Below are 14,882 nucleotides of genomic sequence, written 5' to 3' on the forward strand. Positions count from 1 at the left end.
AAAGAGTGAGGAAAATTAATAAAATAATTTAAGGAATGAAGAACTACAAATATGAGAAAAAAAACAAGCCTCTTTGATCAAAAGAGAACGAATTTTTACATACTTTAGAGGCAGGTTATAGCGATCAGGAAAATTTTTTAAACAGATATTTTGTGATGTTTTCATTCGATTTGAAACACAAATGCTATAGGTACCAATTTCTAAAGCATTTGTTTTCCATTACAAATTCAAAAAAAAAAAAATATTTATTACAAATAAAAAAACGCCTTGAGAAAATATTTATTGCAAACAAAAAAATTTGCTTTAAAAAAATGTAATTGCAACTGAAAAATATATAAAAATTTTTTTTTAAGGCAATTTTTTTTTCACTATGAAATTTTTTTACTTGCAATAAATGATATATTTTTAAATTTCAAATGTATTTTTACAACCTTGAATAATAATAATATATAGCTTTTATTAAAATAATAATAATGGCCTTCGGCGTAAAGCCATTTTAAACACTTTAATCACGCTAAATACGGTTTTTACAAACTTGTAACAAAAATGACATACGTCTTGACTCTTGTAGAAAATTTTCACAAATAAACAGAAACTTGTAACTTTTTTTTTTTGGTGAAACAGAAACCCACAAGAAACTTGAAAGCTCACAAATTTGTTACTTGTAAAATACAAGTTTCGGTGAAACAGAAAATGGATTTTTTCACAAATTTAAAATTGTAGATTACAAGTACAATTTTGTGATCACAAGAAACTGGTGAAACAGAATTTCTCGATTTTTTCACAAATATTGTGAAAATTACTTGTAATTACAAATTTGTAAGTTGGTGAAATAGGGCCCAGAATAGTTCAACTTCGTATTTAGCAAGATTGACATGTTGTTTATATCAGTTGCAAAATTTGTAATTCAAAATAATTTCTTGAAATGATTTTTTACTAAAATAAATGATTTACTAGCACTTTTAACATTCCCGTTATCTTTTTTTTTTTTTATTTTTCAAAATCGTTAAGAAATTCGCTTTTAAAAATCTTATTTTCTCTTATTTGTATCACAATCAAATAAACAGCTAACAATTGACACTTTTAACTCACTTGCTCTACCCCAACAATAGGAGCAGAAAAACTTGAACTTTTCTGTGCTGAAAAACTTCATGGAACATAAAATGACAGAATATAGAACAAGTTGGGGTGTGCTTTTTTTCATGAAACACAAAAACTTGTACTTTTTGGATCTGTTCTGTACTTTTCTGTGCGGATCAGATTCATTTAACAGACCTAATAGTTGTGTTCACCGATAATTTTTCTAAATCAGAACAGGATAGGACAGCACAGTTTCGTGAGAAACGTCAAAACAAGTTAGAACAGTCATTCAAACATCAGTTGTCAAAACAAAACAAAAAAATCAATTTTAAATTATATGAATTTTTTGTTTATCGGTTTTCGTTTTTTTTCTATTTTTTTGTGTTTTTACTGCGAAAAAAATAATTAAAAATTGTTTTTATTTATAAAAACCACGAGCACCCGAGAATAATTCGCACAATTAATTAATTTGACACTTCTCACGAGTCTGTTCTAACCTGATCTGACTCAAAAGCAAGAACAGAAAATCCTGTTCTAAACTGTTCTAGATTTGTCAATGAACAGCAAACTAGAAAAGTTCAGCACAGAAAAAATCTCAATGAACAGCAAAAAGCTGTACTTTTCTGCCTAGAAAAGTCCAGCACAGCGTCAGTGAACACAAACTAATAACAAGCAACTGAAGATATCTCGGACAGCAGAAAAGATGTCAGAAAGATAATTTATAATTTTTCAATAAAGGCCTGATGAAGAGTGTAGTCATGCTCGAAACGTTGTAACCATATAAAAATCTTTTATTGACCTGGAGCCTGCATCAAAGTTTTTCATATATATACTATTTGAAGAGGTCACTACAAAAATTCCTATAATTATAGATGTCAGAAAGATTTAAATAGATTTAACGGTAATATTTCAAAAACGAGATGTGATTGAATAAGTCTGTCTTTGGATTCGAGTTCGGCACACCGAAACCCTTTGAAAAAGTATAGTTAAGTCTCGCCAACAAAAACCTTGCATAAATACTTGTGGTATTGAAAGGTTCTTAAAGAGCATTTTAAGGTGTTAACATGGTGCTTAAGGAAATGGTGAAAGAGGAAAAAGGAAAAAACTTCTTTTTTGAAAGATCCCTTTCCAAACGGTCCATTAACCAACAAATTTTTGTTTTCCTTTATAAAAACTTCATCGACAGCTTCTTTAACGATACAAAATTGGTAGAGACTTTAAGGGAGATTTTCAGATATTAAATCAAATCACTAAAATACAAAAACAATCCATTTAGTGCTACACATATTAGACTTGTATTTGTTTATTATATATCTTTTGATTTTCTGAAAAAAAATTTCGGGGGGGGGGTTAAACCCCATACCCCCCCCCCCCCCTAAATACGGCTATGATTACAGAGGACTAAGATGCATTTTGAGTCACTTAAGATCCGTTCTTTATTTAACTTCTGAACCTTAAAATAAATTTGCTGATCGCATTCTAAAATCTTGTGGTTGAAAATTCTTCGGTTTAGTTATACGAGTTATTGGTTTTCAATTTTTTAGCTATAGAGTTTAGTTGTTTCTTTTTTTTCGATAAAATCTGAAAATCAACGAGAAGTGTTGCCAGAATATTTTCGAGGCAAGCAGCCGATCTTGGAGCCAAAAATAGCCGCTTTCAAAAAAACCCAAACAAATTTTTGTGGCATGAGACTTATTTTTTTTTTTAATTCTAAAATAAATTTTTCATATCAAACTTCAATTATATTTTTTTTTCAGTTTATTGATATATTCTGGTTTTCATGCTCATTTACGGGCGTAAAATTAAATTTTAAATGAAAATCAAATGAAAAATGTATGCAAATTGGTTGTGGTGGATTTTTGCTGTAAAATTTTGATTTTAAAGGAGCCTGAAATCGCCAAGTTCAAACTTAAAAAAGCCAAAATCCGATAAATCGAAAATCTAAATTTTAAAGAGCGAATTAAAAGTTCAAGGATCATGTTTGGCGATAAATAGCCGACTTTGGCAACACTGTCAACGAGTAGACCCAGGAGATTTCTAGACTGTTGAATTGCTGGATTCGCCTGTCGCGTTGCCGTTGTCTTGTCTTGTTGATTTGCTGGATTTATCCGTTGAATTCCTGTTGATATGCGTGTTAACCTGTTAGCAGGTATTAAACAACCATAATTCAACATTTAAAAACTATTTTAATCATCAATTTTGATTGGCCATAACTGCTCTAAGAAAAAAATAAAAATACAAAATGAATAAAGGTCCTATTTTAAACCGTATTACAAGTTACTCTTCCTCTACTGCAAGTTAGCAAAATTGAGACACCTACAATTTTCATTTAAATCGCTCCATCATGAATCGCGTGACAGGTTCTGCTGTAGCCTTCCCACCACTAAAGAACCCTCTGGGGGTCCGTTGAAAGTGTCTAAACGAAGATACCCCAGACGTTGAAAAATATGAAAAAACTGCGCTGTGTGTCTACCTATAGTCACGTTCAATATTCATTTTTTTCTTTCTAAGAACTGTCAAGTAAAATAACCTGTTTGATGAACAATGCAATAATGTCTAAAGGTTTTATTGCATTCTTTCGAGTGAAATGAAAAGCAATAAAGTCCAATTATAATTATATTAGATGAAGACTCTGAGCTCAAATAGTAGGTAGGTAGCCTTAATATTATAAATTTTTCAAAGCTATATCGGATGAAATTTTGTAATCTATGTAATGACCATGCCGCATGCATTCTTCTCAGTGTCAGTCGTCAGTCTTAAACGTCAAGTGAAAATTCATAAGTCTTTTGGACGGACTCTTGTATGTGTCAACTTTTTTTTATAGCAATAGCGGACGTGTACCTTTTATTAATTAGATTGCCTTTCTGTGTGTTGTATTGCCTTGGATATATGTATCTAATTTGAAAGACCAGATTTGGCAAAAGCCACTAACATCACCATCGCCATACCGTCAAGCACTGTCACTTCGAATGTGCGCCGGTATTCAAATTCAAGTGCCCAAATTTAGAATTCAATGAAACTCCAATTGCAGTCCATTTGACAGAGATCAAAATGAATATGGAAGTTTTTTGTGGTGCATGAATGACTAACCCACTCTACTGAGGATAGTCTTATAGTCGAAAAGTCAGAGCTCTGATGTGGTAAAAGTTAATTCAAAGAGACATCGTCGACGCATTTCAACCAAAAACAAAAAAATAACAAAAAAGACAGAAATCCTAAATAGGAACTTGCCAGTGTAAACGACTCAGTGTGTTTGCGCGCTAATATGTGATTTAAATTAATAAAAAATCTTTAAGGTCTTTGCTGAATATTTCGAATTTATGTGTCTTGTGTTTGTGTGTGCTATATGACAAGTGTTGCATATTAAGTAGGAAAAAAAAAAAAACACGATGGAAAAAGTTTGTTTGTTTCAATCAAAAAGCATCCCAAACAAAAAACTGAATGTAAAACGTAACGAATGTGTAGGAAGATTTCCATCGTGCAATTTTTTTCTTTTTTTGGGTCATCATTTTGCCTGGCGAATGTTTTTGCTTGAAAAGTTGAAGTAAACATCCTCGGGAAGTTCGGTTTTAAATCTTTTTTTCTTGTTTTTATATGTAGTTTTATTTGTTGACCTAGTTTTATAGTTTTGACAGAGGAAATCCGCGTGTTGAAAGGAACCATTTACAAAGTTTTATTATGCTTTCGGGTGATGAAGGTTGGTTTTTTTTTGTTTTAGTGTTCGGGTCTGAAAGATACAGTAGATGTAGCCAGCTCAATTAGAAACTTCAACAAGAAGTTTTGGGGGAACTTTGTTCTTTTAGTTTTTATTATTTTATGTTTAATAAAGTTACGCCTTTGGTTTAGGAATATGTATTTGAAAATTTTTAGGCAAAAAGGGTTTGTTCTAGTTCTTTTGGCTTAAAAGTTATATTTTTTGTTTTTATTTCATAAGCCTGAAGCAAGGATAGAATAAGGTTTTATATAATTAAATAAATTTCTGGTAGAAAAAGCTATTTAACTTTTGATTAAAGGGAAATTTCGGTCGCACTGTTGTGGTAGATACATTGGCCGTTTCGTTTGAAAAATTTGTATATTACCTCCAACTAAAAAGTCAAAATCTTCATACAAAACTCAGCTTCGATATTTTTTGTTTCTGTGTTTTTTATATCTTCAAGTAGAAATTTCAAAGAGAATTTTTAGTTTTCAGTTCCAAGTTAATAGGGACAGATCTAACTGATGAGCCCACTGTCGTACCTGGGCGAAACGCTTTATAAATTTTTGGAGTTGAGGTCACTTGAACTTATATTGAATAGGGACTTTAGCCCTATCAAAGCGTAACTGGGTATCGGATAGAATTTATGGATGTTCGAAATTGGTATAGAGACCTAGTGAGTCCTCAAAATTATCTTAAGTGAAAAGGTGTTTTTTGTTTACATAGCACAAAAAAAAACTGTGACAAAAATTATACCCAAATAAATTTTGGTAAAAATGTGTAATTGAAGACAGAAATCAGGAATCTAAACAGTTTATAAAAATATTTTAAGTAAAATTGTGTTTTTTTAAGAAATTAGAAAAATCCGCGATAAGTCTGATAAATCATTTTTTTTTTCTTTACCGTGGGAATTACGAATAAAATAAAGGACCCAGCCCATAGAATCCGTTACGTGCGTTGGGTCAATCAGTCGGTTGAAGTTGAAGGATGGGACAGAATGGGATGACCCATAGAATATGTAGCATGACGGATTGCTTTTTGACACTTCAAATTCGATATTTTCTCGCTGAGATATTTAATTGATATATGTTATGAGATCATTAAATGTTACTTTTATAACAATTTTTTCACAAATGAAAAGTTCACAATTAATAAAATCGGAGAATAAAAAAGAACACAGTTCTTAGTTCTGAAATTCCATGGTGTGCACTCAGAAACAGAAAATCAAACTGATCTATTTTTGACAACTGATGTCAAAGGATACGACGACGGATTAAAAAGTCCTTCGTATCCGTCCGATCCGTCGCTTATGAGTCGCTTTCCATAAGAACGAATGTATTTTATCGAACTGTCAGTTGAAAACTTCGACGTAACGTAACGCAACGGATTCTATGGGTTGGGCCCTTAAGTTTTAAAAGCTGAAACACAATCACGCTTTAGGGCGTCGCTTCGTTGCGTTACGTTGAGAAATCCTCAAAGCGCGCTTCTGTCACTTTGACTTTGAACAGCTGATTAAAACATAAAATCTGCTGTCAAATAAAAAAAAAAACACAGTCACTCACAAAATTATTGGGCCAAGTCTTTATCTTGATTTAATTGTGGAAAAATGAAAAAGGGTATTAATATGTTTAAAAAATGCATAGAAATTTGTTTATTCTTTAATCCTATAGTTATAAAAACAAAACCAATCAAAATAAATTGTTTTTAACAATAAAACTCAGTCTACAACATCATTAAATTATTGTTGTTTTTAATACGTAAATTGTTTTGATTTAAAATATCTCGATGTTGTATTTTTGTACAAAATCTATACAGAGAAACAAAAAAACACATAGTTTTGTAATGAATTATTTTTTTTTTATTCACATTTGGCCCAATAATTATGTGGGTGACTGTAACTTTGTCTGATAAATGTCAGAAAGCGTGCAAAAGTTCAGCGTAGTTGAACTTTTGCTCGCTTTCTTACGTTTCCTTACGTTTGTCAAAAAAAGCGTACGTAGGAAAAGCGTCATTGTGAGAGGTTACATAGATTTCGTATGGTTGAACTTTTGGCAGTTGTCAAAATCGACGGCAAAGCGTGATTGTGTTTCTGCTTTAAGTGTCTATAAGAATATCACTGTTAAAAGGGTATTTTTTTTTTTATTGTAAAAAAAAAAAATAATGTGTTACCCTATTGAAATTTGTTACTAAATTTACATTTTGGATAGAAAACAAGAACGAAAAGACCTAAATAAAATTTTTTTGAAAGGGTGTTTTTTTTTTTCAAAGAGGGAGAAAATTAATGATTCATCCAGCACATCTAGAACTTTAGTATAAAAGTTCAATTTGTCATCAGAATCAAAAATAAAATTAACCTTTGCATAAAACGGTGTTTTTATAGACTTTTTTGATCCATCATTATTTCAAAAATAAAACTTTTTGCCAAGTTTCATAGAAAACAAGTTTCGTAGTAAAATGTTTTTTTTTTTACTAAAGTATAAACCTTCCTAAATCCATTACACCCTGTGTTTGGAAATACATTGTATTGGGAAAACAACTAAAACTAAATGCTCCTGATACGGAAGTTCTTATAGATAAGATAACTATCAATTTAAAATAATTTCTATAATTGAAATTAAAATACCCACTGATAACAATTTTGTGTAACTATTTAAGTTTTCAAACGAATGCATTTCGAGTTCAGTTTGAGTATTTATTTTGAAATTCGAGGTTTCTTCAGTAAAAAAAATATGGTTTGTCGCCTAATCGGTTCAATATTATTCTTACTAATTGCAGTAGAGCTTGATAGTGTTTATGGTAACACAACAAAATTCATTATCGATCTGATAAAAATAATAGAATTGCTTTTATTTTGTTGAACATTTAACAAAAACCTTTATTTTCATGTAGTCTTTTTGTATCGTTTTCTTTCAGGATTCACCGGTTATAAATGGGTTGCCTTAAAAACAGGTGATAAACTTCCTGAAAATATCGTTTCAATTCAACGTTCAAAAGCCAAATATGTTGGTCGAGCCAGACATTTTGATGAAGTTCTACCAGCTGAAATCACTGCAAACGGATCTTCATTCATTTCATCTTGTCACAAAGAAATAGCTAAAGATTATTTTGAAATTCTAACAACATCAGACGAATGCGAATGGAAACAATATTCCAATTCCAAATATGAAGAAATTGACGAAACCGTAGTACGTGTTGGAACTGCTTGGAATGGTGAACCTATTTATATTGGATTATCTGATAGTAATGAAGTTCATGTTACTTCAATTTATTTAACAAAAAGAGAAACATATACATGGTTTCTAAATAACAATGGTTATTATTCAAATTATCGATTTTTAAGTTGTAACGTCAAATCCAAATGGATTGACACTTTATCAACGAAATTACCAAATAATACAGTTTCTGGTGGTAAGTCTGCAGATGGTCATAAAATATTTGTTGCTCGATTAAAGAGAGATTGTGATGTAGTTACTGGTCAAGTTATTCCAAAATTAGGTAAAGCAACAGGAGTTTTGAACAATGGCCGCACTATTGAGTCTGCTTATTGTCAGGTTTTAGTTGGAGAACCTAAAGAATATACTTGGGTTGCAGCAAGTGATGGAGAAATTCCCGATTATGCTATTGTTCATGGAAAAAATGGATATGAATTGTCATATATTGTCAAACTTAATAGGACTATAAATCATTTAACATATTCTAAAGCAGTTCAGCAGCGATTGAATTATGACATATTGGTAGTTAATCAATCATTGTAAGCAGTATATTTTGAAATGTGATAAATATTTTTGTATAAAATAAATAAACTTGAAAATTACAAACTTTAAACTAGTTTTATTGATAAGAAGTTGAATATATTGGGAACTCAGCTCAATTAAGGACAACTCATCCCGGGCAACTCAATTCGAATCTGGCCTCAACTAAACCTCAAACAAACTTAAATTGAATTTCAAGTGATCGGAGGATTCAGTTTAGAATTGAGTTGGAATGAACAGGCTCGAGTTGAGTTGACATGGGATGAGTTGAACTAAGGTGAGTTGATCTGTTTTCCGTTGAAATTGTAGGAAATTAATTGAAAAAAGGCTTTACGTTGAGAAACTAAAAAGCAGAGAAACTAGTTAAGCAGAGTTACGTAGTTTTCGGTAGCGTCAAATCAGCTCAACTCAATTAGAGACAACTCATCCCCGGTAAATCATTTTGGTTCTGACTTCAACTAAAGCTCAAATTCACTCAAATCAAATTTTTAAGTGATTGGAGGATTGGGTGAGTGTGGAATTGGGTTCGGATGAGTAGACCCAAGTTGAGTTAGGACTAAAAACAAGAGTTTTTCCTTCTGAAAAGTACGCATTTACGTATTTCTTGTCAAATCAACTCACCTCAACTAGGGACAACTCATCCACGGCAACTCAGTTCAACTCTGACCTCAACCAAAGCTCAAATTAGCTTATTTATATCGAATTTCAATTGATCGGAGGATTGAGTGGGGGTTGCATTAGGTTGGAATGAGTAGGATCGTGTTGAGCCCTGGGGATGAGTTGATTTAAGGTGAGTTGTTACGTTTTCGATAAAAATTGTTGGAAAGTTATTGAAAAAAAGCCTCTCGTTGGTGGAACCAACCAATGAGGACCTTCTGAACGGTCCTCAGTTACTTATTTTTCGATAGCGTCAAATTAGCTCAGATCAACTAGGGACAACTCATCCCCGTCAAAATATCAGTATCTTTTTATAATCAAATGGAAATGCTATTACAGAAATGCTAAAAGTCATCATCATTTTTTCAAATTTCCTTAATGCATCCGATATAATTTCTTCACAGTTCACACTAATCCATATTTGTTTGTTTTGAACTAAGTAACTCTTCAGTCTTCATTATTTTTGTCACTTAATAATTCCTTGCTCTTTCCCTACAATTTTTAATACCCCAGTAAGCATGTATGCCAGTGCTTTTTACTTACTCTATTAAAGCCCACTTTCTTAGAAATAATCTTCCAAGAAAATAAAGAGCGCGCGTACAAAAAAAAATATTCATTTCCTGTGTTTTCTGTAAGATGAACACAGATATTACCCTTTTTTATGAAACAAACATGGAAGAAGGGGGGGGGGGGGGAATGGGAGGTAAAGGGTTTGATGCCTTTGCCTTAATGTTCCAGTACCTAAAGCTAAAGAAGAAAGGTAAACACATGAACATATTTCATAATAAATGTGCACTGTACAGGGCAAACAAAAAAAAAATATGTGAAGATAGATAACTTCCCCCTGGTATTCACTGCGACCCCCTTTATTTATATATAAAATATAACCTACAATAGAATTCCAAGCAAATGAATTCTTTAGTTTGAGACTGAGAGAACGTTTTAAGGACATTTGATGCTTTTAACAATGAGGCAGATACGTGATTTTCACGAACATTTTCGAGATATCCGTGGTTTTTATTCCCTTAGCCCTTTTTTGTTCTGTACTTTTCTTCTTCTTCTTCTATTCTATACTTCTGGTAGTGGTGGGATGGTATCCTTGGCAACTTGGCATTTTCTTTTTTTCCTTTTTAGCACAAAGTTCCGTTTTACTCTTCTACAAGTTCTGATAAAGTACTCTGTACGAATATACCCTTTCAATGTTGTGGAGGTAGGTAATGTGCATTCACTTCGAGTAGCAGTATATTTTTTTCTTCTTCTTCGTATCCTTCTATTCTCGATTTTCCTTCGTCCTCATAGAATACACAGTCGTACTTTTTCTCTCGATGACAAATACAACAATAAAATGCAACGACCAAACGACAAAAGACGACGACGAACGTTAAGTTTACATTTTCATCAGAAAGCACGTTCCTTTCGGAGAAGGAAGAAAATTTGCACACTCATATCGTGGACAAAGTTATAATGTACTTTCCGAGCAAGCTACTTATCTTATTCAATGGTTAGGTATACTCGTACTCGTAGTAGTCGTATACTTTTTGTGCTGTGTTGCAGTTCGAGTTGAGTTGGAGGGATAAAATTTTTGTTGAATTCAATTAAATTCCATTTTGCATCGTATGACAAGTGGGTATCCTACTAAACAACGTTTATGTCTACGTTTCCTTTTTGGCAAACTTTTTTCTTTAAGTAGATATTTCGTACGAGTTTAAGTATCATGAGAGAGAGGAAGATGCAAGTTTTTATATTTATTTTTTTATTTTAAAACTCTACAGACTTTATTGAGTTTTTGAAAATTGATGGAATTGTAAATGTCTTTTAGATGAAATTTTATAAATGTTTTTTCTACAGAGACTCCTTAGGAGTAGAATGTTGGTTTTGAGACAGGATATTGTGTGTGTTTATTTTTGAAGACACGTGGGAGATATAATGGATATAGTGTTTTGGTTTTGATTTTGCGAAAATAACTTCAAGGAATTGCTTAGAAAAATTAAAGGGATTTTTCCATATTTTAAGAGAACTCACATAAAATGTGGTTGAAACTCAAAATTGAAAATGGAATTCCGCCGCACCACCGCTGCACCACGTCCGCACCACTTTTTAACCGCCGCACCACCGTTGCACCACGTCCGCACAGTTATCAGAAATTTCTATTACGCTGCACCACCTCCGAACCATGATAAAAAAATTCTAAACCACAGCACCACCGCTGCACCACGTCCACACTATTTCATTCATTAAAAAAATGAAAAAAAATCGCTGCACCATGGCCACACCACGACTGCACCATGTCCGCACCACATCATTATAAATGAAAAATTCGGTGCACCATGATCAAAAATTATAGGTACTCTCGTAATTATACAAATGTCTTCAAAGTTATTTTGACTTAAGCAACAAATTGCCAGTTCGTACATACATGACTTGGTGGTCGAGTGGTTAAGGCGTTGGACTTATAAAAATGAAGGTGCACTGGATACTCGGGTTTGAAACCCCTTCTCGTCGGTGTTTTTTTTTAATTTTTCAATAATCCAAAATTGGTGCAGCGAATTTTCCATACAAAATGAAATTGTGTGGACGTGGTGCAGTCGTGGTGCAGCGGTGGTGCCCCGAAATTATCCCCCAAACGGCGGTGGTGCAGCTTCTACCCATCACGAACCTTACATACTTCTAAATTTTGTCAGGGATCTGCCACCCCACAAACCTGTTGTTTCAAATTTAATCTGGGATCCATGAAGTCTGAGGATCAGTTCATTCCTGAATCATTTTGGGTGCTTAACTTTATTAAAAAAAAAATAAACGATCATAAGATTTCCCATTTACTATACTTTTATCTGCTCGAAAACTATTTTCACCTTTTTTTAACCCACAAACCTCTTAAATTCAATAAGAATCTAATTAAGTTTAATTGCATTCGACTTGGACTGGACTGCCCACACACTGTGGTAGAACAGAAACAATCAGACCAATTGTCGCCTTATCGGAACTTGATGCTCATTATAAAAAATAAAAATTTTCAACAACTATCAAACTGATAAACCTCTCCACTATACCCACAGGAAAAAAAATTGAATAAAAAAATAAATCAAATGACAAAAAAAGTCCATATAAAATCGAACTGAAGCATTACGAACAAACGAGAGAGAAAAGTCAACTTAGTGCCCTTGTTTATGAGTTTTTTCCTCTTTATTTTATAGATTTTGAAGTCACATTCGATGCGCGATAAGAAATTGTTTCTAAGTTAAAACTGTAAATTGTGTGATACTGCATCGGGCTACGGCAGCATAGGGAAACCTCAGCACTTTAAATTGTGCACGCTCTCACCCGCAACCTCTCAAGACAGATAGCTAACAGTTGTAGCTAGGTTCCACATTGGTTCGTGCGGTTAACTAGCTTGGTAATACTCGTACCTCAACCTTTCAACTTGGCCAGGCCACACAAAAAAACAGCAAACGGAAATGTTTTCTTTCAATTAACGAGCAATGGCAGGTCAACTGGCTTCCGTGCATACATAACTGCACATAGTCGCCATTTTTCCCGTCATTGCCCGCCAGTTGGTCTGCCAAACGCAATATTGCACCTATAACGCTTGCAATGCGCACCTATAGAGTAGCAGTGGGTAGCCCCTTGCTTGTGCAATGCCTGAACAATTATTGGCTGCGGTTCTGCTCTGCAATCTGCAGTGTATTATTATTATTATTGCGGCTCGTAATTATTGTTAACCGGAATAGTTTTGCACTGAGCTGTGGCCGTTCGTTTGTTGGGAAAAAAAAAGACAACAAACGTTGCAATGCAACCCAGTTGCAGTTTGGCAAATGAAATTTTTTCGCAGCAAAAAGTGCACAATCGACCTAGTGGCACAGAATTGCCAGCCTCAAAAGCAAAACTATATACAATAAGCTGGTCGGGCCCTCATCGTCATCGTAGTCGAGTCGGTCGTCATCGTTGTTGGTCGTATTGTGTTATTATTTGTTTGCGCAGTTTTCGTTCATAAACCACGTTCCACATTCTAAAGTGTCTTGCCTCGCATGCCAATGTGCACTTTTCCTGTGTTAAATAATAATAATGCACACCGACACTTACCCGAGTGTAAGTTTGATGGCGTTGTTGTGGCTGAGAGGCTATGTACTCAAAATACATTGCTGTTTAATAAATGTTTTCATACATTTTAATTTCAAAGAGTACGAAAGAATAAAAGAGTAAAAGATTAAGAGTAAGAGTAAGAGTAAGAGTAAGAGTAAGAGTAAGAGTAAGAGTAAGAGTAAGAGTAAGAGTAAGAGTAAGAGTAAGAGTAAGAGTAAGAGTAAGAGTAAGAGTAAGAGTAAGAGTAAGAGTAAGAGTAAGAGTAAGAGTAAGAGTAAGAGTAAGAGTAAGAGTAAGAGTAAGAGTAAGAGTAAGAGTAAGAGTAAGAGTAAGAGTAAGAGTAAGAGTAAGAGTAAGAGTAAGAGTAAGAGTAAGAGTAAGAGTAAGAGTAAGAGTAAGAGTAAGAGTAAGAGTAAGAGTAAGAGTAAGAGTAAGAGTAAGAGTAAGAGTAAGAGTAAGAGTAAGAGTAAGAGTAAGAGTAAGAGTAAGAGTAAGAGTAAGAGTAAGAGTAAGAGTAAGAGTAAGAGTAAGAGTAAGAGTAAGAGTAAGAGTAAGAGTAAGAGTAAGAGTAAGAGTAAGAGTAAGAGTAAGAGTAAGAGTAAGAGTAAGAGTAAGAGTAAGAGTAAGAGTAAGAGTAAGAGTAAGAGTAAGAGTAAGAGTAAGAGTAAGAGTAAGAGTAAGAGTAAGAGTAAGAGTAAGAGTAAGAGTAAGAGTAAGAGTAAGAGTAAGAGTAAGAGTAAGAGTAAGAGTAAGAGTAAGAGTAAGAGTAAGAGTAAGAGTAAGAGTAAGAGTAAGAGTAAGAGTAAGAGTAAGAGTAAGAGTAAGAGTAAGAGTAAGAGTAAGAGTAAGAGTAAGAGTAAGAGTAAGAGTAAGAGTAAGAGTAAGAGTAAGAGTAAGAGTAAGAGTAAGAGTAAGAGTAAGAGTAAGAGTAAGAGTAAGAGTAAGAGTAAGAGTAAGAGTAAGAGTAAGAGTAAGAGTAAGAGTAAGAGTAAGCAAATCTGAAATAATTTTGACTCCTTTTTTTGTGCCAAACACAATTAGTTTTGCACAGCACTGTAGATGTTACGAATCTGCATCATGCCGGTTGCAGTTTCTGTTTATTTTTCGGTTCAACAGCAACAACAACAACAACGAACAAACGGACGTTATGAGTGGGAGATTCTGTAGAGCGATGAAATTCCGCCCTAACCCCAAAAAATCCAAGCTGTGTACAGCTGTGGCAATTCAAACAATTTGCCCTCCTTCGACAGGAATTACTATATTCGTAGCTTATATTCGCCACAGAGTTGTGCAGTATTGTGCATAGTGGCACACAACACAACCAGTAGCTTTTTTCGTTCAAGTCTAAATAAATATTGTATCAAATATTGAAACATACCTTATTTGCCTCTCCCCCCTTCCCCCACACCACAAACAAAAACCACATAAAAGTTGAAACTGAAAGGGGTTTTTTAAATAGAAGTCAGATTTCGTCAGATGTTGGTAGGTGGTTGGTGTACTTATGCATCAGGCATCCAAATATTTGCGGAAAGGAATTTCAGGGCAAACTTTTTTGAATCAGGTCGTTCGTGTTAATATTTTTAAGTAAGGCAAACACATACATACACTCAACTTATTCT

At 33.4% G+C, this 14,882-nt stretch overlaps 2 protein-coding genes across 5 annotated transcripts in view; one reads left to right on the forward strand and one right to left on the reverse strand.

Moving 5' to 3' along the window:
* Positions 1–14,882, reverse strand: part of LOC129921496 (rap1 GTPase-activating protein 1) — a 184,001-nt gene that overhangs the window by 134,659 nt on the left and 34,460 nt on the right. The gene's annotated exons all lie outside the window — the stretch shown is intronic.
* On the forward strand, positions 7,438–8,592 carry LOC129921499 (uncharacterized). The gene is made up of 2 exons (XM_056003351.1): positions 7,438–7,570; positions 7,688–8,592. The coding sequence occupies exons 1-2, from the start codon at positions 7,441–7,443 to the stop codon at positions 8,527–8,529; spliced, it is 972 nt and encodes a 323-aa protein (XP_055859326.1). The 5' UTR covers positions 7,438–7,440; the 3' UTR covers positions 8,530–8,592.

Source organism: Episyrphus balteatus, chromosome 1 (genome assembly GCF_945859705.1).
Source record: "Episyrphus balteatus chromosome 1, idEpiBalt1.1, whole genome shotgun sequence".
Lineage (NCBI taxonomy): Eukaryota > Metazoa > Arthropoda > Insecta > Diptera > Syrphidae > Episyrphus > Episyrphus balteatus.

Coding starts and splice junctions, on each gene's coding strand:
- LOC129921499 (XM_056003351.1), top strand. CDS start 7,441: ATGCATTTCGAGTTCAGTTTGAGTATTTATTTTGAAATTCGAGGTTTC. Junction 7,571..7,687: donor AGAGCTTGATAGTGTTTATG/GTAACACAACAA, acceptor GTTTTCTTTCAG/GATTCACCGGTTATAAATGG.